Raw genomic sequence first — 22,913 nt, 5'->3', positions numbered from 1 at the left:
TTTCTTTCTCTTGAATGCTACGCTGCCCTTCTTCACATCATTGGGAATTTCTCTCTGTGCTTATGATTTTGTGTACGTAATCAGTATCCTCGACGCGTATCGAATCTATCGATCTTCTCGTCTTCGTATTTGTGTGTGTGTGTGCCTCCTCCCGCTTTAGGCATGTATGTATGTTGCCTTATGAGGGAGGAACCGTCGATAAACAACGCTTAGACCGCAGTAGACCGGTTGTGGTCATTGTTACTTGTAAGAAAAAAAAAAGAAAAAAAAAAGAGGTGTGTTGCCTACGGGATACGGTCCCCTAGAGGCATAGCACATAATTCAACCAAAGGCCTAGTGCTTATTTGAACCGGATGCAATGTAGGTATTATGCCGCGCGCTTGCATGTGTGTGTGTGTGTGTGGTGTGTGGCCTCTGTTTTTCCTATACTTAGCTACCTACCATAGTAGTGCCATCGCGAAATCTGCGCATGCCTTGAAGCTTTGCCGCGAGCTCGCAGGCCCTTTCCCGCGGCTGGGAGGCCCGTTTATTCGAGAAGCACGCCCTCGCGCTACGGTCGCACAGGTCATGGGTCCCCCCCTCCCCCCTCCTAAGACGGACGCGTCTTTTGCATACCTCGAATGAGGGAAGATGAACATAAACGTCTGTGCCTAAGGTGAAATTGAAGACGGGGGTTTTTAGTCGGGTCCGGTGTTCCTGCAGATGGTCCATCTCTCCCGTACGCTACTACCATCATACCTTGTTCGAAAGGTGAGCGACGGTACCACTCTATCAACTATCGTAGGGCCCAAGGTGGGTATTGGTCTTGTTACATACTGCCGGTTTCTATCATAGGTGTATGTACCTACATACCTATGTACTTAGGTTACTAACATACATATGTAGGTAGATTAGTATACGAACTATGTATATCCATATGTACTAGGTATATATGGATGTACGCCGTATAACCAGTTGTCGTCAGAACTTACTCACCGATAATAATCTGGATAGCCTAGATAGGTATTTGCGAAATGAGATTCAACGGAATTTCCCTCCCTTCCCATCTTTCACCTTCATTTGGTAACGAGCTCGGCCGGGTTACGGGTTACAGTTACTGCTGCTGCAAAGCAAAGACGCTCTTCCCTCCTTCTAGGCTTCCTCTCTTTTGCCCATCTCCGCAAATCCTGCGCCTCCAATTGTTTGTTACCTATGTACGCTTTTTTCATACCAGTCCCCTTTGTCATTTCACTTTTTTTGCGATTACGAAGGTTAGTTAGATCGATTTCGCCCAGCCCGACGTGTTTCCCAAACTCCGTTCCATTGCAGTAGTCGATACCATGCCTACATACATTATACATACATTTATACATGCGTACATAAAGGTAGCAGGTACCTGCACGTAGGTACTTGAAGAGAAGCTCACGTTATCGTATAACGTGCCATCCCACCCATTGAATGCTATCATACATATAACTATGTACAAGTTGTACCTCCCACATAGTTAGTAGTTAGTAGTATACAGAAAATACTTCTTCCCCTCCATCGCGTACCCTTGCTTGTAAAAATGCCGTGCTTCGCATGGCGCATCTAGTACCTAAGTTAGTACCCAGTACCCAGTCTCCCCATCTACCGTCGCAATGTAGCGGGATAATAAAGGGGATCTTTGTGCGAGTCTGCGAGTGTGAGCAAGGGATAAGCTTCGATTGCTCGTGGTTTGTGCGACTGCACAACCTCAGGGATGTGGCAGACGTGAACCGTGGAGTTGGGGCAACTCGAGGGTTGCTCGCCAATGTCGTTTTCTTCTCACGGCCCTTGTTCAACGGCCCTGCCAGGGGGGGAGGGGGAAGGGGGGAGGATGGCTGGGAGGGTAAGGTATTGGTAAGGCCATGTACATAACTACATTATTTTCCCCGGGGAAGACAATGGGGTTCTGTGCATGGACAAGGGACTTCGCGCAGGGGGGAGCCCAAGCAAGCAAGCTCGCCATGTTCAGGTTTGGGGGGTCCTGAACAGGGTAAGGGGCCCCCCTTGTTTGTGGGGGAAATCTCGAATCGAGTTGACAAACTTCAATAATATCATAAGGATCGTAAAGATAGGCAATGAGGTTGGTGATTATGCTCGCGCAATTTACCAATGTTTTTGGTTGTGGATATACTTCTAAAACAGCAATTTAATCACGATCGAGTTGACTTGCTTGCAAAGCATCTAGGCTTGGTTTGGTTTGTAAAGATGATCAATCTAGCCAAGAGTCCCGTACGGGGTCTCGCGGGTCTCGACTTGTGGTGTCAATTTCATCAGTTTACACTAGAAACACTCGCATATGCATATGGTGGACTAGAGAGATTAGTTAACTAGCAGTATCATCTGTACATTCTGTATCACTGGGTAGGTAGTTATGTAGTCGGTCTGAACATCATGATGTTTACATGTATCCGCGACATTAGACGAGACTCGCGTATATGTAGGTGTATACACATGTATATGTATTATGTAGACGTAGGTAGGTAACTATGTGCGTGTGGCTTTACACGAAAATAGATACAACTCATATGTAGATTAGAGAGCCTCACGCGCGGGATGCAGAAATAGAAGCAATGGCTGAAACATCGCCGGCAGCTTTCACGTCTGACCCGAGTCGATACAGATGACTAATTCGAAACAAGCACGTACATTAGGGCGTTTTCGAACCTCTTCACCATCACACATACCACTCATACCACACTTACACACACACTTTTCGCATTATGATGCCAATCATTTCCCGAGATTAGATACATATAGCAGGATTGGTGCCGGAAAGTGCCCGGAAAGTAGATTTCTCGAGAAGGAAAGAGAAAAAGCAAAAAACATACCATCTTTGTGAAGAAAAAAATTATCATCAAACAAAACAACGCACGCGTAACTAACAACGTACTCTGTAATTAGACGGACGAATTATGCTATACCAGATAGGAAAGATCTACCACAGCCCCTGAGAAGTGCTTTGGAGAGGTGGTCTCGCTTTGGACTTCAGCTATGCCTATCGTAAATGCAGAGTAGGATTCAAGGACGCGATTGCGGATGCTGACAAGTTTCGATAGATTCTTATTCGGGTACATTACAGCTTGTACTGCTGCTGCTGCATAATGAACTTTGACAATCATCATTCGAGCAAGACGCATGATCTTATTACTCTTTCAAAGCAGAAAAAGAAATGCGTTCAGCTTATCCCCCCCAAAGTGGCTCTTGCTTCTAACTCCCTTGGAATACAGGACATTGGTAGAAGGAATAGGATATCTACCTGCTTACCTAGGTAGGTTATGTAGCTTAATAGTCTGCAATTTGGACCAATCGTGAACCACGGAGCTGTTTTATCGCTAGATATTGCGTACCGCGTTTGGTGTTAAACCGGACATGTAATAAGAGGCGGTGAGCTCTCTGGCCAATATCATTCAACAATTCAAACAAACCTTTTAGTTCCCTTCCCGCTTCCCAATTCATAAGCGAGTAAGCCCATCACGGCATAGTCCGAAGACGAAGTTGGGTTCCGCTATAGACTAAAGGAAACAACATCGAAAATTCCGTGCATTGGAGATAATGCATACTCTCTCTTTTGGCGATATCACCAAGTCCGCTATGGCAATCTTTTGTCAAAGCAACGTGGTATTGGCCAATGTCTGTCTGCAAATGGGTTTATCATCTAAACATAGAACATCTGTTGGATACTCGAGCACTCACACCCATGTCTCCTTTGTCAATCAGTTTCATCCTTCGTGTTAATGGGGGCTTATCGTGGGCTGTATAGACATCATCCGAGTTCGAATACGTGCAAAGGTCTAATTATGCCTATCGTTACCTAGATTTCATATAGTAAAATAGCGATTACAATATAGAGGTGTAGCAATAGACAGACGTAGTCTAGGTTTCTCATAGGACCTGTTAGGCTACAGTTCATAACTGTCCTTTCTAGTATACGAGCTGGGAGTCTATCTCTACCTAACTTGTAGGCAGTATTCATAGCACTAACTCATATCCTATAGTCTAATGTCTGGCTTGCGATCAGAGCCCAGCAGAGGACTTGACCATCCAGGGCTGTGATGACTCAGGACTATCAGTGCCATAAGGGGTTCGAAGTTGGTGTGGTTTTGCGCGACATCTTCTAGAACATATGTGACCTTAAGTCATTGTCGAGTAAGAAGGAGAGACAACATGTGAATGAAGTACTACAAACCTTGTGGAAATATCAAATGTCAGAAGGATCAATTATGCTTACCAGGACTTCAGAGGCCTTGGTGCCTAGAATATATTGGTTGTGTGAAGTGAGCAAGCTGTGACAAAGCAGCTTCTTGCTAAGTTTGCACTCACTCGATAGTGAAAAGCCTTCCTTCGCGTGCGTAAATTCACTTTTATAGTTCTTCGATCACGGCTTCAACGGCCAATTCAAAATGATCACTGAAGTCATCCTATAAAGTCGTAAGGGCACACTTTTGCAGCCTCGGGCGAGGCAGTCTTAACTTTCGCGTATTTTCCAACTCTATAACTTACGGAGTTCTCTACAAGAGCTGGTGATATTTGCTTCAAAAGACTCTTAGCACAATATATATACATGCCTACATTACCCGAGACTTTCAATTGTATGTGGATAGATATCATAGCCGAACAACCCCATTGTCCGAGATAGGGGATTACATTATGGCTCGTAGAATTGTAAAATAGATTTGCCCTGGCGTCTGCAATCCGCAGATATCATGTATCTCTTGTCTACCAGTGTACAAGCAGATGATGGTCTGAGCAAATGGAAACTTAGAAACGCAAGTAGACAGACACTACGACTCCTGATAACTCTACGGCCGAGAACATATAATTGTTTGAAGGAGTGAGCGAACGTTAGGTTCTCGAGCAGAGAAGTCATGCTCTCCTATCCCTCTTCCCGTCATTAGACACGTTTGTCCTGCTAAAGTGGCGGGTGATTAGGGAGTGTAAGGAGACGAAACCCATGATACCAGTACTAGAACAATCAGGGGCTTTGATACGGCAATGTGTTTCTATCTGCACTCATGACGCCGCATTGCACCTACTAGGTACCTACTGAAGCTACCGTATCGTATAGCATTCGACTAGAGATATCTTGTAATATGAATTAGCACTGGCTCTTAATGAAGAGATGATTCTGCTTTTCCCCTTGCTGGGCTAGCAACCTCACGGGGATCACCGTCATGAAGACGTTAAGGGATAAACAGTGTCGCCTTTAGTATATCGACAGCGCTTAGGGAAGACTTGCGCTGTTGCTATTGAGAGACATAGGAGAATGTCTTGCTTGGGAACTTCTAGACCGTATCCCATACCATCGACGAGATTGCCGCCACTCTCGTATGTAGCGATATAAGCTAACATACAAATCTGCCAAGTTGGCCCTAAAATAGTGTGTTGGGTCATAGACCTGTTAGCAGAGCCCATAGGCTTCCGAGGATGTCTTAACAAGACGTGGAGATGTGAATGTGAGCTGTCACTGAGCCCCACGAGAAATAGGGGCCATCATTGTGACATCTAGCGGTCGTCGAAGTTGACTGGCGCTATTCCGGATGGTTGAACTCGATTACATTTAGCGTCGAGGCATAGACAACAACCAGATTTCAGTGAGACACCGCTGGTAGTGTTGGAAAGTTCCTAACCCCTTACTTGGATCCTAGGTTAGTTCAGACATGTCAGCGTAAGCAGTAACGTGGACTCGCAACCATCTTTACCACACCCGAGAAAGTGTACACAAGCGACCGAAATTCCTGAATCGATTTATAGAAGCTTGAAGAGTATCTAAAAATGATTCTTATGGCGCTGTCCGCGAAGCTCTGCCGGTGGGTTGCAACAGAATCGCAAGCAGCGATTCCTACAACCCATAGCATTCCTCTTTTATAGCCGGATGTCGACACGCGGCCGGTTGGCATGGAGCGCCGCCTCTATGGCTCGCGATGTACAACGGTTGTACATCTATTTCGGGGCCGAGATGTGGCCCAGCAGAAGCGCGCTACCGAAGCTGTCGCACGTGGAAAGCATCCCTTCCATCGGCAATTTCGAGACTTTGCTTTGCCACTTACCTAGAGAGGCAAGCAGCTCGATGTCGAGTAAGGATGCGTTACATAGGGAAAAAAAGAAAAGTACTGGTCATCCTACACATCCCTTCGGGCGACACGCGAACGCGGTAGTTCCGCGCAGCGACCCGGTACCAAGTTTTGTGTGCGCTGCTCGTAAAGACGTCCTATGGTCTCAAGTCCGTTCGGATGAATAATCAAAGCGCGGGCTCATCTCCGAGAATTCCGGGAAGCATACTATGTACACCAGAAATAAAAAAAGGCCCATCCGGTTTAGGTAGGTGCGAAACCTCATCCGTCAACTGATCGTACAAACTGTTTTGGATGGTGTATGTTTAGCAAACCAAGTTCTCGAAAAGAAATCTTTTGAAGCTATATTCGTAAAGGCAATTAAAAAAGCTACATACCACTGACTGGAGGTAATAAAAAAAAAACCAAAAAAAAACCAAAAAAAAAAACCAACTCACTTATCAACTCGCTTCCCACGTTCGCAAGCCTGCCTATCTTCGCCAGTGGTGTGGGTTGATCGGGACCGGTGAAGACAACCATTCCATTCAAAAGCAACCAAAATGGGGTGATTGTGGCTTTTCCCCCCCCCGCAGGTCTTGGGCTCGGTATACCACGGTCCACGGATATGGGATTTGCAAAAAGCAAATGGGCGTCAGCATTTGCTTGATGTAGGGAGGGTAGCGCATACGTAGGTGGCTGAACTTCATGTAGCTCTTGTCATATCTCCCATTCGAAATAACGCCACCACCCCCTTTCATCTCGAAACACTCACCCTTTTTAGCAGAGATCGTCGACGAATAGAAAAAAAAAAAAGTGCCATGATACTTGCGACAAACGCTGGACTCGGAAATAGCATGCTTCCGAGCTGGGAATCAAGTTCTTCGGTTGCAACTACCTACCTACACCCCTATTCCCGCGCGTATGTACGGACGGCATTGGGGTTGCGATGAGGCCGGGAAACCCCTATCGCTAGATTCGCATCTCGCATCAGCCTGCAGCAGAAGCAGGGGCGAATCTTAAACTGACGACCTCACGTCCCTCGGCCTAGGGATATGGCCTGGAAAGGCTAAGGATATTCAGGAACGCGAAACTTCTCGATGTTTTGGTTCCTTTCGTTGGAATCGCCTCCTGTGCCACCTTGACAACTCTCCCGATGTATAGGGCTTGTAGACTGCGGCATGATGTCGAAATCTTGAAATCTCTGCGGCGCATTAGCAAGTTTCCTCCAAAGATCGGAGAAGCTACCGAGAAGCCAGTAAATGTAGCCACCTCTGCGGTGTGACACGAGAAGCACGGTGGTTCCGACCCGCCCGAAAGCAACAGTCTGTGGTGAGGCGGACTCGGTTCCTGACGAACAATGAGGCTGAGTAGGTGGGATTCGGACAAGGACTTTGTTGTTCCATCTCGGGATGCTTATTTTGACCCATACAGGTATTCGCTTTGTGCCTGCGGCCGTGTATGGCCGTGAACACAACGAAACGGGGGCCCACTTCTTAACGTTCACGGAGATCGTAGGCGGCACGGCACGGAACGATTTAACCTCCCCCTTCATGCATCGGGGCGGGTCCTACAACGGACGCAACCGATATTCCCAAGTATCGTAAACTCTAATCCTGTGGAGGTCCGGGGCCCAACCTTAAAGCTTCGAGGATAAATGAATGTACACAGGTTGGTGTTATGGCCATACCCTTATGGACCAGGCAACTTCTGAACAGAGTTAAGGGTGGTATTCTATGGCCGACCCTTCGTTAGCACCTAATAAATCAATCCTTCATCTACATGAAGATAGCCTAAGAAGTCTCACCTCATACCCTATCGTCGGGGCTGGCCTCGGTAGCCAGATCTTATAGATTGACTGGATCTTATTCGAGATATGTATGCGGACACGACCTAAGCGACAATATCTGTGTTTGGGGATAGATAATCAGTGTTCGTCTATGAAAGGTAGGTAATAAACAAAATCAATCGATACAAACTTGAGGCTAATGATTGGTACCAAGGATGCTTCGCGAGCTTGACGCGTCGATCTCCAATGCCATGTCTTCACGCGATGAGCCATCTGCTTTGCTTGGATTTCCGTCATGAGCTTGCCTAGTACAGACACGATCGCATCAAGAAACTCGGTGCTCATGATGATGGTGGCGGGTAGGCCATCCGCGCACAAGCTATGCCAATCTCTGACAATGGCTGCTGGCGATTATGTCGATCCAACGCGACAAACACTCTGAAGAAATAGCGTAATAATGGCGCATTTCGAGGACGGGATTTCAACCGCTGGCGATATCATTACTAGTGGAGGGGCCTCATAATTATTGTAGGTATTTTCAGTAAATGATAAGACTTTCCTATCAACGGCAGCTGACAGCTGGTAGATTTGCACTTTTCGAGGGGGCAAGACTTTATCAAAAAGCCTACCCTAAGGAATAATAAAAATAAGGCCAGGCCGAGGAGCCCTGAGATGGATATGCGATGTGCCACTACACCATCTAGGTGGTTAACATGAGCCCCTCGCTTCTTTTCCTAGGCTTGAGCAAGGCCTATCTTGTTCCCGTCACACTGAATCCAGTCAAGGAATCTTTCGAGGCTCTCCTACGTGTTGGCATAAGGACCGAATTGCATCAATGTTCCTACGATTAGATACATAGGTACTTAGGTACCTATTCGTCCACTAAAAATGCTTAGTAAGGTCGAAATCGAGGTCGGATGAAAATAGGGGGGTAGGTATTTGGTCGCTCTTGCCGTGAGAATACACCTACCCGCACCACCTTCCTACACCCGGTTTATAGCTGCTTCCCAATTGCCATTGAAAAATTTTCACTCATTGCCTAGGCAGGAATTAACCAACGCGTTCCTTCCACGGCGTTCTTTCCAGTCCTACTGCAATTAACTCCCCCAAGTGCGCACTGTTCCGGCGTGCACAGTAAGACTTATACTCATATGCCACGAATATAACCCTCATATTTGACTACGGTTAATTGATGAATTACGATTTGGCTTCAAGGCCATTTTACTTCTCTCGACCTTCTCATTCTCATCGCTCTCACTTTTTAGTCAACGGCGTCGCTCTGCAATATAGCTATAGACTGAAGAGGAACTCCTATATACGAGATATCAAAGTAGATTAATGAATGTGAAGATTTTCATATAGTATTATTGAATAACCAGCTAGCTTGTGTCTATCTCAGGCGCTATTATTCATAAACCTTGTCGTCGCCGGTTAGTTTCTTAAGCCTCTTTGATCTTCGGTCTCAGTTATCGACAGTGATGGTGAGATGGTCACTCGCGAAAAGGGATCCCTAGAGACCTACCTAGGTAGACGTAAAGGAACTATTCAGATAGACCCAAAAGCTTCAATCCAATGAGATGTCCCTCCCTCTTCTTACAGCTGAGCACTAGCCACTGACGGCCGTACTTAGTAGTTGCCGGGCGACAAGAGCAAACATGATGCCTAGATGTTCAGGCCATTAAGAATTTCAGACTGTGTTGTAGCTTCCATTGTCTATCCAGACGCAATGTCCAAGTCAATGGATTGTAACCTGACTGCCCATTCAGTACAGTATGTGACTCGTTGAATGGAAAGAAACGTGCTCAAGTAACAGTGCGTAGTGCGCAAGTAATGGATTTCCTCCGACTATAAATTGATCTTAGGTCCCATCCTTCCTCTTTCCTCCCGACCATAAATACTTCAAACGTGCAAGACACCCAAAGCTTTCTAGCAACTTACACTCTTCTTCATTCTTGACTTTCTATCATAAATACCAAAAACTTTCTAAAATAACGAAAGCTTTTTAGCACCATACATCCATCCTACTTGACCCTTCTCTGCACACTCTGCACACTCTACACACTCTACACCCTTTACATACTCTGCTTTCCTCACTCTACACCTTACACTTCTGCCTCTACATCCTCATTCTACACTCCACACCTCTCCCTCTACATTACTTTACTCCCACCAAACACTCTACCCTTTCCATACTTCTCTATCCTCGCGACCCTATTCGCACTACCGCACATTCAATAAGCTCAACTGAGCAATAGAACCCAATCGCGTTCTCTTGACACGTCCTTGACACGTCCGATCGCTCGCGAATTACTCTTGAACTTCAAGAAAGGTAAGTACTTTCCACTTCATTACATTCCTTCCGCCCAACCCTCCACCCTACTATCGCTTCGCATCTTCATCTTCATCTTCATCTTCAACTCCCACTTCAACTCCCGCTTCATCTTCACCTTCACCTTCATCTTCATCTTCATCTTCATTCTTGTCAAGTACCGAGGCCGATATACCCTTCGCCTCATCGACGAATGCTTCCTCTTCTTCCTATCATTTCCTATTCATATCTATGATATCACATCCTTACTAGGTACTTACCTACCTTCCTACCTTTCGAAGTGTCACTTAGGTTAAACACCTACACCTTCCTTCCATCCGACACTCAGAAGAGCTCTCGCCAATTGCCTAAATTCATCCGCGCTTTACGCAACATCTTCTTCATTAATCATACTGACTCCCGCCTTCTATAGATATAAATAGTAACAGTCGTCAAAATGTCTGCTACTTCCGTTGTTCCCTCCAACAACGCTGGCCTCTCGGCCACCAATGAAATGGTTCAAACCGACACTCTTGGCGCTGATATTGTATTTCACGCCGCCTTTACCACTCATACCATTCCCGACATCTCCCCCGATGCCGGCATTGTAGGCCTCTGCGCCGTCCCCAAGGAGCGAGCTGGCCGAAACGACCTAGGCTGGCACATCGCCAACTTCCTCGCTTTCAAGGCTCTCTTCTGCGGCGAGACTCATCCTCGCGCCCAGACCTGGCTCTCGCAGTGTGACATCGCCAGAATTGTTGAGGCCAGCCCCGATGATTATGCGCATGGAAAAGATGGCCGCCTTGTCGATGGCGCGGCACAGCCTTCCACTTACCTTGATCAGGAAGGCAAGACATGCTACCGTAAAGATGAAATTAAGGTAGTACAAAACGGTCAAGACCTTATGGCCGAATTCACTTCAGCGCTTACGGCCAAGCACCAGGTCGCTAAGGCGAAAGGAGTGCCCTTGGTCATTATTGCCTGTGGATTGACGAACGCAGAGCAAGATATCTACTTCGGCAAGGTAGATGCCACTTACCGAATCACCACTGAAAAGCTTCGTCAACTACTTGGCCCTGATGCGGATGTCATCCTGATTACGCCCGCGATGTTCTCCGCTGGCTGGACCATCAACCCTTTCCTCTGCCGATCGCCAGTCGGACATGTGCAAGGCGACGACTTGGACTTCCTAGCACGACAAGTCGGTGGCGCTTTTGCGCTGAAGATCAGTACCCACTTCCTTGGATGGAAGTGCCCTCTTCTCGACTACGAACGACTGAGCCCAGCGGACAGAGTAGGAATTTATCCTGGCCCTGAAATTCCTACTAAGAAGCAGCACGAACACTTTAAGGCCCTGAAGCAGAAAATTCACAGTGTTATTATTGGTGGTTTGTCTCCGATCCACGGGGACCACTCCTTCTACTTCGATGCCGAAAATGATGATTGGGAACAGCTTGTAGGTCCTCGCAAGTACAAGCCTCTGAGCCACTATGAGAAGAAGTGGTCGGGACTCAAGACACGTACCGGTGCTGCTATCAATGAGGGAATATTCCACTTCCTAGGAAATGCCTTTGGCGGCAATGCAAAGTCACAAGCCAACCACATAAAGCACCTAATCCAGGAAGCCTTTGAGTCCTGCCCTGGAGCGTGGAGAGGCTATGGTGTCAGGGACACCTACAAGAAGTTACTCGAGAAGGCGAACCCAAGCGAAATGGAGCTTCACGAGGTTTTCAACGCGATGGAGCACCGAACTGCATTGACAGTTCTAGCCGATCTAACCGTCGAATACCTCGACTTCCAACAGCCCTCCCAGGTCCGATGCCGAGACTGGGACGAACACGCATGGAAGAAGGAGCTTGCAAAGGCTGAGCTGAAGGAGGAGTGCGACATCTATGGGACAATCGTCGACCTCTTCCCCCACGTGAACTTGCCTCCAGAGAACCGCCGCAACCGGTTCAGTATTATCCAGCGCCGACTTGAGACTCCCGCGCAATACCTAGCTGCGGCCCTGCACCTTTCGCAACCTGATACCATTCTGGACGCGAAGCAGCTTATGTCCAACTGTAAGTACTGTGATACAATGCCACTATTTCTGACCGCTAACCTTACTATCTAGTCTATCATGCAATCACGGCCCACCAGACGAAGCTGGTACTCAGAGATGAAGAGCTGAACAAGCTCTGCGCGGTCTGGTTGGAAGCGGTTCACATGCCAGTTCGTGTACCAGGTAGCGAGCCTAGGAGCATCGACTCGGTCCAGGGCCCAAGCACAGCGCCCTCAACAGGCAACGTTTCCGAGCTGGACGAGACCGAAACGCGCACTGAGTTCAGCGAGAACGTGGCCCAACCCTATAGCACCACGGCCACTGTAGGAAGTTCAACAGGTGCAAAGGGCAAGTCGAAGCTGTCCCAGGTCAGCTACATCGACTCCCCGATCGCCGGGAAGACTGACGTTTCTCCTATGACACCAAAAGTCCAGGCCGGAGCAAACGACGCAATCCCTACTGATCATCTCGACCCAGAGTACATGGAACGGCTGCGCACGGCCAACCCTCACACCATGAGGGATGTCTTGGACAAGGAAAAGGATGCCTTGCTCGACGAGATTTTCCAGGCGGACAACAGAATTGCAGAGTGCAAGCAGAGGCTCAGGGCCAACCAGCAGGCCTTGAATTACATGCTCAAGACAAACGAGAACGTCGCGAAGGTGCAAACGCATGCTTCGACGATCTCGAGCGGATGGGGTTCGCCCCATGACGGGCCATCGGAAGCGCAGAAGGGTGACCACGAGAAGGCCGGCGAGGAAGTCAACGGGGACAAGGCTGACAAGGGCAAGGGCGTTGCCCGACAAGACCTAGAGATTACCGGCGAGCAGACTGACGGCGAGCAAACCGCCGATGAGCAGACTAATGATGAGCAGCCCATCATCCAAGAGCTCGTTATTCCCGAGCCCGCCATTCCGGAGCCTACTAACAACGACGACGAGCTCGGCAGCGGGGAACCCTCGCCCATCTCCGGCCCTCTGCCCGACCGTACTTTCACGGCCTCACCCCCAGGAGGAGCTGGCCTATCCCGCGGCGCACGCGCAGGCACTAAACTGTATATCCCCCCGCATCTCCGTTAACTGACCCCCAGCTAAAGTGTGTAATAGGCGTTTGAGTATGTAATGAGTGAAGGCTTATACGATAGCTGGTGATGGGGATGGATACTTGGGGTATCTTATGGCGGGGATTTGAGACTTGAGATTTCAGCAAGGCGTTAGTGGATATGGAAATCGCAGATATGGGCTGCGAACGGGAAACGAATATTACGATTGGGAACGAAGGATGATAAGGATATGATTTGATGATGAGGTGGTGTACCTAGTTCGTCGAGGCGGTACTGAGCCCGCAAGGAAGAGAGGCTTTCTTCTTCCTTTGCTGGTTTCACTACCTCCTTTACTCCATACTAGGAAATAACCGAAGATGTTTCGATAATGCTATGGGGACATGATTGGCTGTGATTGATTAGGTCTTCGTGAATTTCTGATCGACTACTTGATGAGTAGGCTTTTGGTGGATGCAGTTTCTGTGCCTATGATCATCGGATCTGCGGCACTTCATGCTTTGCCTGCTTTAGTGAGGAATACGAGAACTTCGTCTGGAGAGCTTTTCGCATCTCTCAGTGACTTCGTTTGTGATAATAGGACCTATGCCGACAATGATAGGAAAATTTGCCGATTGGACTGTCTAGTCTCTTAATTAACCCAGGCGACTTGACTTACTAGGCAGGGACTTAAACCCGCGATGAAATAAGGTAAAGGACCATAGGAGAATTTGACTTACTGTTGGATATTGTCATATATAATGGGTTTCTTCTATACCACACCTTTCTTATCCCCCTTTTCATAATCATTATCATCATTTTCGTCCTCATTCTTACTCTTAACTAACTTCGCCAGCATCCACCCCCACCCCCTCATCTCTCACCGGAGCCCTCGCCCCCCTCTGGAAAACAAACAACGCCTCGTCCTTCCCAGGGAAACTCGGCAGCGCGACCTGAACAACCTTAACCCAGCCGTCTGCTGCTCTCTCGCGCTCGACATACTCATCCATGCTCATGCCGCGAAACCCAGTATACCCGTTGCGGTTCTGGGTGCCGACGACGGCGAGCGTGTCGCCGGTATACGCGTCCATCATGCCGCGCGTGAAGTCGCCCTCGGCACCGCCCGCGACGCCGCCGCCGACGATGGGGTAGACGAGGAGGAGGACAGGTTCGTCGGGGTCTATCTCCCCCTTCCTCCCATTCGCCTTACTACTACTACTACTACTGTTGCTGTTGGCTAATCGCCGCCTCTTCAACCACCCCACCCCATCCCCCACCACAGTGTCCGCCACCCAGCACACCCTCCACGCGCTCTGCATGCTGTCCACCGCCACCACCTCCACCCCGTAGCTCCGCAGCATGAACGTCCAGTACCCGCCCCCGGACCCCATGTCCACGACCCCGCGGCCCGCGGACAGCACGCGCAGGATCGAGAGGGCCTCGTGCGAGGGGCACGCGCACCCGAAGTGGTGCATCAGGATGGGGAGGACGTGGTGCGCGCGGTGGCCGCCGAGGAGGGAGGAGGGGCAGGGCCCGGCGAATTCGAGGGCCCGGATGGCGAAGGCGTGGAAGGGGAGGGAGGGGTTGGGTGGGATTTGCGGGCTGTTACCACCACCACCACCACCACCACCACTACTACTACTATTATTATTGTTGGCGTTGGCGTTGGCGGTGGTGTCGCTGCTGGCAGGCTTCTTCTTCTTCTTCCTGTTCGCGCGCTTCCCCGCCGCGAGCTGCGGCGCCAGCGCCGGGTGTATGTACCGCTTCGACAGCAGGTACGCGGCTATCTCGGCGCGCAAGCTGCCCTTCTTGGCGTTCGACGCGAAGGTCTTGAGGGCGGCGGCGGGGGTCGAGGTGCGCGGGTCGAAGATGGAGAGGTAGGCGTCGATGTCGGCGCGCGGTGGGGGTGGCAGAGCTGTCGGCGGTGCTGCCGCTGCTGCTGTGAAATACCAGCTGTGCAGGCCATTCTGGCCACCGAGCGAAATGACGCGCTGGACCTCGGGGAGGGTGACACTGACGATGGCGTGGTAGACGTAGGGGTCGCGATGGGGCGGGGGCAGGGAGAAGGATGCGGCGATGGCACTCTGCAGGTTGTCCTTGGCGAGAAGCGCTTCGGCGCGCTCGTGCAAGGCCGTGTCGGCGATGTAGGTTGTGGGATTCCAGGACGGCGCCCCGTCGCAATATGTAAAAGATCTGCTGCTTGGTGCCATTTGAAAACCTGGCTCTTGTGATCGCGTCGTACAAGGAAGGAATCAAGGAACTGGTTATGTAGGTACTGTAGGTAAAAATAGATAGAAAAGCGAGATGAGATTTGCTTAGTGCTCCATCATTCCTGGTAGCCAACCATGTAGCTTCAGGTCCAAGCCAAGCCAAGCCAAGTCAGCTTGTTCTAGTCGACGGTAGGCCCAGTCCCAATCCAGGATTCCCCGCACTCAGGGGCTTGCTACAGGGTAAAACCATAGGGAGATGGATGTATGTAAGAGGTTTGAATCGTTGCAAAGCTACCTACTATTAACCCAGGCTAACCTACCCAGCCGACATAAATATGGTAACTCAACTTGTCAGAGCTGTTTAATAAATATCACGATTTGCAGGGATGGGGTATGCCATTATAGATTGCGATTATATTGCAAGTCGTACACTTAATAACTGCTCGGATGTAGTACCTGGTAAGTATTGCCTTATTTCTGAAGATGTAAATCTTTTTGCCATCTCAATTACACCTGACATGCCTTCCTTTTAGTTATGTATATGAGGAGTACTGGGTATTCTTATATGAGGCTTACTAGAACGAATAATCCTGTCCACTCACTTCTTCTACCTGACCAACTCATCGTTATGATCTGGTAGCAACAAGTAGGTCAAAGGCGAATGTGTTTGAGATGTTGTCATATCGGAGAAATTACCTGCAGCTTCCCATCACTATGGCAAGTCTCAGCTCCAACCAAATTACTTGCTGACGTCGAACCTCTTTTCGGGATCTTACGTGTTTGCTGATTTATTACACCCTTCTTCAACCGATAGCAAACTGCCAGATTGACAGTGTTAGATTTACATATGTACCTACTTTGGTCAGGTACATAAGCAGGTATAATAGCATACATAGCATGAAATGATTACCGTGTACTACATGAGTATTGTGCATACCTACCTAGGTACCTAGGGTATGTAGGTACTAACCTATGCGGTAACTATTCCCAACTTGATTTAAACACGATAAATTCTGTCATCATAATTCATGTATGGTACTGATATCATCCATACCGCACAAGTTGCTTGTTGACTTCTAAACCGGATTGATGCCCGACAGCCACATGATGTTTACATATTTCCTCCATGGAGAGTTCATCCCGTACATATATGTACACACTTTAAATTGGTATAACGCTTGTCGAGGCGAACTGCACGAGGTTCGATTAGAAAGCTGCAGTGTACCTATGGCTTTGGAGAAGAGGTGGGGTTTCCAAAATGTCTATCCGAACCCCTGACCCCTGAATAACAATTTACACAGACAAATCTGATGTAAAGATTACTTCACTTCAAGAATGGTAAATAGGTACATGTACCTACATAATACCGTTTAAATCATTATAGGGATAATCTGGGGAATAAGACAAGTCCTTCTACCTGGCAACCTAACTTCACCTTCAAAGGACTGATTCGATTCGTACGTAGGCCGATGAGGTGAGGTTGCCCATTGTAGAAGGAGGTCAAGGCATGATGCCTTTTCTCACATCAAATTCTATTCCCAACTTCCTTCACGTCTTTGTTTATTTCCAATCGTGTGTGATCTATTGCGGATTGGTCCTCTCAGGCGAGCTGCCGTGTATCGGTGATGTAACCCCCAGTACACGGGTATTTCAGTCATTCCAAGACTCTTCACCACCGCTGGTGCTCATGCGGGCATCCGAGCTTGATGCTACCGGCCTTTTGATAACCACATCCTTATAAAGAATTTTTTTAAAAAAAATGTGTTCCATACCTATCTGTTGCTCGTTTCGTGAAACCAGAACTGTGGCGTAGGCAGAGGGAGGGCGAGCCCTGTCAATTTCAATCGAAAACCCAGGATGTCCCCCATCTTCATTCTATAATGTTGAGCGAGCCCATCCCGAACTTCTTTAGCTATCAGATGCATATACGCATGGCTGCTTGAATGTCTCAGATCATTATTCATCACCTGACTCATGACATATAACGACAAGTCTATCAAAATCTCCAGTCTTTATTCGCTTCTTTGTTGACCATGGCCGACTTCAGTCGTGGCTCAACCGTCGTTGTCTCTCCCAAGCTACAACATCAGACCCATGCCCACCTTGCCCCCAATATTTCGCACTATACATCACGACCGTTCCTTTTATCCCAGATCCAAAAGGAAGGGATCTCCACCTTCCCGATCACTCTGCCACGACTTCGAATTGATTCCGTTACGGGAGTGGCACATTTTAATACCACGAATAGCCCACTCCCTCCAAGCCGACCCTTTGAGCGTTCCGGCGGCCCATCCACGAGCTGCCCCACCAAGAACTCTGGGCTTTCAGCCAAATTCAGTTGGAATTTCCACCTACCGTCCATAGAAAGCTGCGACGCCGGAAAGTCTTCGGTGCGCCATCTAGCGAGTGGATTTCCTAGCGCCGATGTCTACCCTATATATCCACAATCCACCTCGCCGATGGCGCAAGAAGACAGATACGATGTTAATGCACATATGCATGGAGAAATACCCGGGGGGATATATGGGGGCCAACAACAGTTAGGGGGCGATGCTGAGGCCCATGGAATGGTCGAAGCTAGATCTATTACGGAAGAGGACGATGCAATCGACGATGCAGGCTACGAATCGGACCCGGCGACAACTACATCTACGTCCATGTCATCAAGTGTTTGGGACTTTTCCTTTGAGAATGGCCGAAGATACCATAAGTTCAGGGAAGGCCGATACAATTTCCCCAACGATGATGTCGAACAGGAACGCGAGGACATGAAGCATACTATGCTCAAAATGCTGTGTCATCAATTGCACTTTGCGCCCATCGGAGAGAATCCGCAACAGATACTCGACGTTGGGACAGGGACAGGAATATGGGCAATCGAGAGTAAGCCAGGCGATCCTTTGCTAAAAACACCTTCCAGCGATAAGTTGTCAGTTTACTGATTTATATAGTGGGCGATGAATACCCCAGCGCAAATGTTCTCGGCGTTGATTTGAGCCCAATTCAGCCACAATGGGTACCTCCCAACGTCCGATTCATGGTCGATGATGTAGAAAGCCCCTGGCTTCAACCCCAAAATTACTTCGACTACATACACTCGCGACACACGATCATGGCCATTAAAGACTGGGAGAAACTTTTGAGGACGGCATATGAGTGAGCATCCACCCCTTTTACGTGACATCTAACATTACCAAACCAACGTCAAATACTAATCCGGTAATTGCAGACACTTGAAACCGGGCGGTTGGATGGAAATACAAGAAATCCACCACTTCCCCATGAGCAGCAACAACACGCTACCAGAAGGCCACCCCGTTAGCCAATACTGGAAGTACGTCGACGAAGGCCTCGAAAATCTCGGCGTCAACCTGAGGTTCTCGGACAAAGGCCGGATCGCCGACCTGATGCGACAGTGCGGATACGTCAACGTGACCGAGCGGGTCTTCCATGTGCCCATAGGCACCTGGCCTCGGAGCAAAACGCTCAGAAGCGTCGGGCTTTATTGGAAGAATATTCTGCTCGACGGGATCCAAGCCATAGCCCTCGGGCCGATGACCAGGGGTCTTCACTGGTCCAGGGAACAAGTAGAGACGTTCCTCGTTTCGGTTAGGAGGGGTTATCACGACAACTCGATGCTCCTGTACATGCCGCTTGTCTGTGTGTACGGGCAGAAACCAGAGACCCAGTAAATTGCCTACTTACCTAGGTACCTAAGCACCTATTTTAAGTTAGGGGGTACGAGTCACACGGCGGGAACTCATCATGTAACGGCAACCTCAAAACCCCCATACAAAAAAAGGAAATCGAACAAAAGGGGATCGATCTTTTAGGGGGAAGGAAAAGACGGATGGATCGATGTAGGTAGAGAAGAAGATTGCTAACCTTGGAAAGTTAGGTAGGAAGAGGGAAGAAGGAGACAATCATTAGTCTGACTAATTTAGATTCTTTAGCTACCCTTGCTCTCAGGAGCTGCTTTTATTGGAGAATTACTACTATACATGGCCGGAATAGGAAACATTTCTTTTATAGGTTGTGGAGAGCCCGTGCTATGTATGTGGTAGTAACGTTGACCACCCAACCTGTTTGTATCTCGTGAGACTGTGCTGCCCATTCGCTGTGCTTCTACGTATTCTTACATTCCCACCTACTCACTTACATATCAATCAGTCCGTAATGGTGAGTTATGAGACAAGAGGATGAAAAATACATTTTACAGGAAAAGCTTACCATGGCAACGGTATGCCTACGGAGTATTATCACATGTGGCAAGACTTACTTATATACATTCATAGCTAGTAATTGCCTACCTACATAATGGCCTACATAATATCAACACACAGTGCATATTTGCCAGGGGTAGCACCCGACGAGCTTTCGGAAACCTGTCAAACCTCAGCTCTCGACCTACCTAACCTAGGGCATTTCACGCCGCACACGAGGGGGAGGAGGGCCCATAATACCGTACACAAGAGCGACACACAAAAGCGAAACGTCCCCTCTTTCTTTCTCCCATCTTACCACCTACCTAACTATTCCAACCGTTTTTTCCCTCCCCTATCACTCAGTCTACTACCAAAAATATCACTCCCGATTAAGTTCTTACACCGCTTCGACTTAGATCTTGGGGGAGATCCCGCGGAACCCGTCTGTTTGCTTCCATTGTACCTACCCTGGGAAGGTACCTGGCCTATTTGGTTCTATCCGTACGCTCTATCCGCCTGCCGAGCTGGGAAATTCTGCTTTTATGTATGTGCCTATAGCAATCAGCGCCCAGGTATGTTCCTGCCTACCTGCTTATCTAGGTACCTGCCAAGTGTATATGTACTCCCTTGCGCGTCTAGACCCTCAAACGAGAAGCCATTCGCCATCACCTTCAATGATGTTGTTCCCAACATTGAAGTTCTTACACACCTACCTATGTATTTTATGTATGTATGTGTAGGCAAGGGAGGTTTATGTACTTACATATATCTAGGTAGGTACTATGTAGGTAGGTAGGTAGGTATGATATGTAGGTACCCCTCCCATCTCCCCATGTATTGGCGGGATGTCCGCCTACATACCTCCCGATCCAGAAACCGCCCGCTACGCCATACATATCTCGCCGCCTCATTAATTACCTAACCGACCTACCTACATCTACACACACAAGTTGCACTGTGAACAATTTTCCCTCTCATTCCCTCCCCCTTTTTGTGACTTTTCTTCTTTGGATTTCCGTTTTCTCCAAAACGAGCACCCTGCAGCAACGGCCGCTGTCACGTCAAGCACGTAGCCGCGCGCGACGCACATACCTCCATAAGGTAGGCAGTCGTATTTGCTAAGTTAGGCTAGGTGAGGTACCTGGTATCAGTTACGCATACATACCTACTTTTGCCGTTTGCTGATGGCGATGACGGAATGGAAGTGGTGGTGGTGGTGGGGGTGCGGATCGTGATAGATGAGGAGTTGGGAATTGGGTGTAAGAAGGCATGTGTAGCAAACATCAATAAGGAGATTATAGGCTAGGTAGGTGTGTTCTGTTTCCGCCTCCTAGACCAAGACCGCATCCGAGCGAGATAACCACATACGTAAGCGCGTCATTTAATTATAGAATAAACGGTTTGATGGGTGTGCCTAGGTAAGTAAGTAGGTATCAGCGAGTGCCTCTCCTCGCAGCGTCGTCCATGATCACCAACAAACCCTCGAACGATCTCACGAGGAAGGTAGCAGGATGCTATCGCCCTGCGGTGCGACTACCTACTAGGACCAGGACCGGTGGGCGTGTTAGGGTTCCGCTCGCACGGCATGCAAATTTGGGTAAGTTATGTAGAACCTAGGTAGCCAAGGTATTCTAAAAGAAGAAGACAACTGTCAGTGGCTGCATTCGGGAGAGAGAAAAGGGGGGAGCACAGGAAACTTTTCCCAACGGCCGAAGTTGTGACTTGATGGTCAACAAGGAAGTCAGCGCCACACCACTTGTGACACTTGCTGTGTGGGAGAGGAGGGGGGGGGGGGGGGGGGGGGGGCACAACTTGCAATTAACTTATTTGAGAGACGAGACGTGTTGATTCGGAATTACCTCTTGCATTGATTGATTGCCTACCTGGGTATACATGTGTCAATTACATAAGGTGCCAGAACGCCACCACCAGGATAGTAGCATGCGTGTTGAGGCATCTTCGGCCTGCCCAACCGAACACTAGACTTCACCTCTTTTCCTTTCATGTCAATGTGAGAGAAAGAGGTTGAAAGAGGGAGAAGAATATTGACTATTGTTATTTCTCCTAGATAAGTTGCAGGTACAATACCGGTATGCAGTAGGTAGGTAAAGACTCGCTATCCGTCATTTCAAGAATCTTACAATCACGAACAGATCACGGACAATGATAATAATATCTTTGTTCCCTCGATCGGCTTTCTTCAACGACAATAACGTGGCGACCGCAATCTAGAAGTGGTTCAGCGGCAGCTTACTCAAAAGCCACAAGTCGACAGGTCACATTCCAGATCCGAAGGCGAACATACCTAGCTGAAATGCTTTTTCTTTACATGGAACAACTCGTTACGACCTAGTTAGGCATCAATCGTCGCTTGGATGTGCGGAAACCTAACTCTCCGCGCCGCAGGAAGCCATCTGCCAAGGCTTCAGAGGCGTCTAACCAAAACGTGCCAGCCAACGCGACATGTACCTACCTACGCCAGGTGAAGCATTGAATGGCTGAATGAAATGGTCATCCCAGTTGCTCGCCTGCATGATGCTTCCTGTAGTAAGACCATATTTGCAACGACCATGCTGTCGCATAGAGGTAGATATTATCGTCATAGTTCTAGAACTACCTGAGAGGGGCCAGCGAACACCCAATCAGCCCATGGCAGCCGTACGAACAGCTCAACCAAGGGGCTGTATACTCAAAACCTCTTAATGATATTGTATGTTATTTACACTTAAGCCAAAACGTGGAGTCGATGACGTCTTGCCCAGCTTTCCCAGCTGTGTTCCGCATGAACCACTGACCAACAGCACTAGACCCTGCCGCAGTGAGACAATCACCCGGCGTACTGGGTCTGGAATAGACCGTTGCATTGTAACGGTCACATCCATGATAGATGAGGCTAAGTCTAGGTTCCTCCCTCTTGTCTTCGGTTGGCTTATCTAGATGGGTGCGACTACAGGGAAAAGCTTCTACCAGTAATTTTTTGATTCGAGGAAGCCCGACTCATACTACTCTTCCAACTCCCTAAGATCGAGCTTTTGAATTATCATCGGATCGATTAATATGCTGGTATCCACCGAGTCCTAATCACTTCAATGCCAAATTTGTTATGTGAGTACCTATACGACGACAATTTGTTGCAATACTATATACTAGGTTGCATACCTACCTACCTAAGATAGGTAGGTAGCTAGACAAAGCAATTCGACGCAAGGGCTCCCCTATCCGCCGTGAAACTCTATACATGTGATTCTCAAGCAAACTCCATTAT

At 48.5% G+C, this 22,913-nt stretch overlaps 4 protein-coding genes across 4 annotated transcripts; 3 read left to right on the top strand and 1 right to left on the bottom strand.

Moving 5' to 3' along the window:
- The first annotated feature begins 10,019 nt into the window (after window positions 1-10,019).
- Window positions 10,020-13,399, top strand: GGS25DRAFT_533917 (uncharacterized protein). The gene is made up of 2 exons (XM_049265724.1): window positions 10,020-12,213; window positions 12,267-13,399. Exons 1-2 carry the CDS (start codon window positions 10,608-10,610, stop codon window positions 13,271-13,273), a joined length of 2,613 nt encoding a protein of 870 aa, XP_049113852.1. The 5' UTR covers window positions 10,020-10,607; the 3' UTR covers window positions 13,274-13,399.
- Window positions 13,400-15,750, bottom strand: GGS25DRAFT_413055 (uncharacterized protein). The gene is made up of 2 exons (XM_049258509.1): window positions 13,974-15,750; window positions 13,400-13,796 (listed from the first exon to the last, which is right to left on the bottom strand). Exon 1 carries the CDS (start codon window positions 15,441-15,443, stop codon window positions 14,073-14,075), a length of 1,371 nt encoding a protein of 456 aa, XP_049113851.1. The 5' UTR covers window positions 15,444-15,750; the 3' UTR covers window positions 13,400-13,796; window positions 13,974-14,072.
- A 1,580-nt stretch (window positions 15,751-17,330) lies between these two features.
- Window positions 17,331-19,448, top strand: GGS25DRAFT_413001 (S-adenosyl-L-methionine-dependent methyltransferase). Its single transcript, XM_049258507.1, has 3 exons — window positions 17,331-18,326; window positions 18,395-18,599; window positions 18,673-19,448. The coding sequence occupies exons 1-3, from the start codon at window positions 17,477-17,479 to the stop codon at window positions 19,133-19,135; spliced, it is 1,518 nt and encodes a 505-aa protein (XP_049113850.1). The 5' UTR covers window positions 17,331-17,476; the 3' UTR covers window positions 19,136-19,448.
- GGS25DRAFT_413002 (uncharacterized protein) lies at window positions 19,449-20,610 on the top strand. Its single transcript, XM_049258508.1, has one exon. The coding sequence runs from the start codon at window positions 19,761-19,763 to the stop codon at window positions 20,442-20,444; it is 684 nt and encodes a 227-aa protein (XP_049113849.1). The 5' UTR covers window positions 19,449-19,760; the 3' UTR covers window positions 20,445-20,610.
- Window positions 20,611-22,913: the final 2,303 nt, after the last annotated feature.

The sequence above is a fragment of the Hypoxylon fragiforme genome (assembly GCF_022984875.1).
Source record: "Hypoxylon fragiforme strain CBS 206.31 chromosome Unknown GGS25scaffold_8, whole genome shotgun sequence".
NCBI classification, from domain to species: Eukaryota; Fungi; Ascomycota; class Sordariomycetes; order Xylariales; family Hypoxylaceae; genus Hypoxylon; species Hypoxylon fragiforme.
The sequence above is the reverse complement of the archived record's forward strand: the minus strand, read 5'-3'. Positions and strand labels throughout refer to the sequence as shown.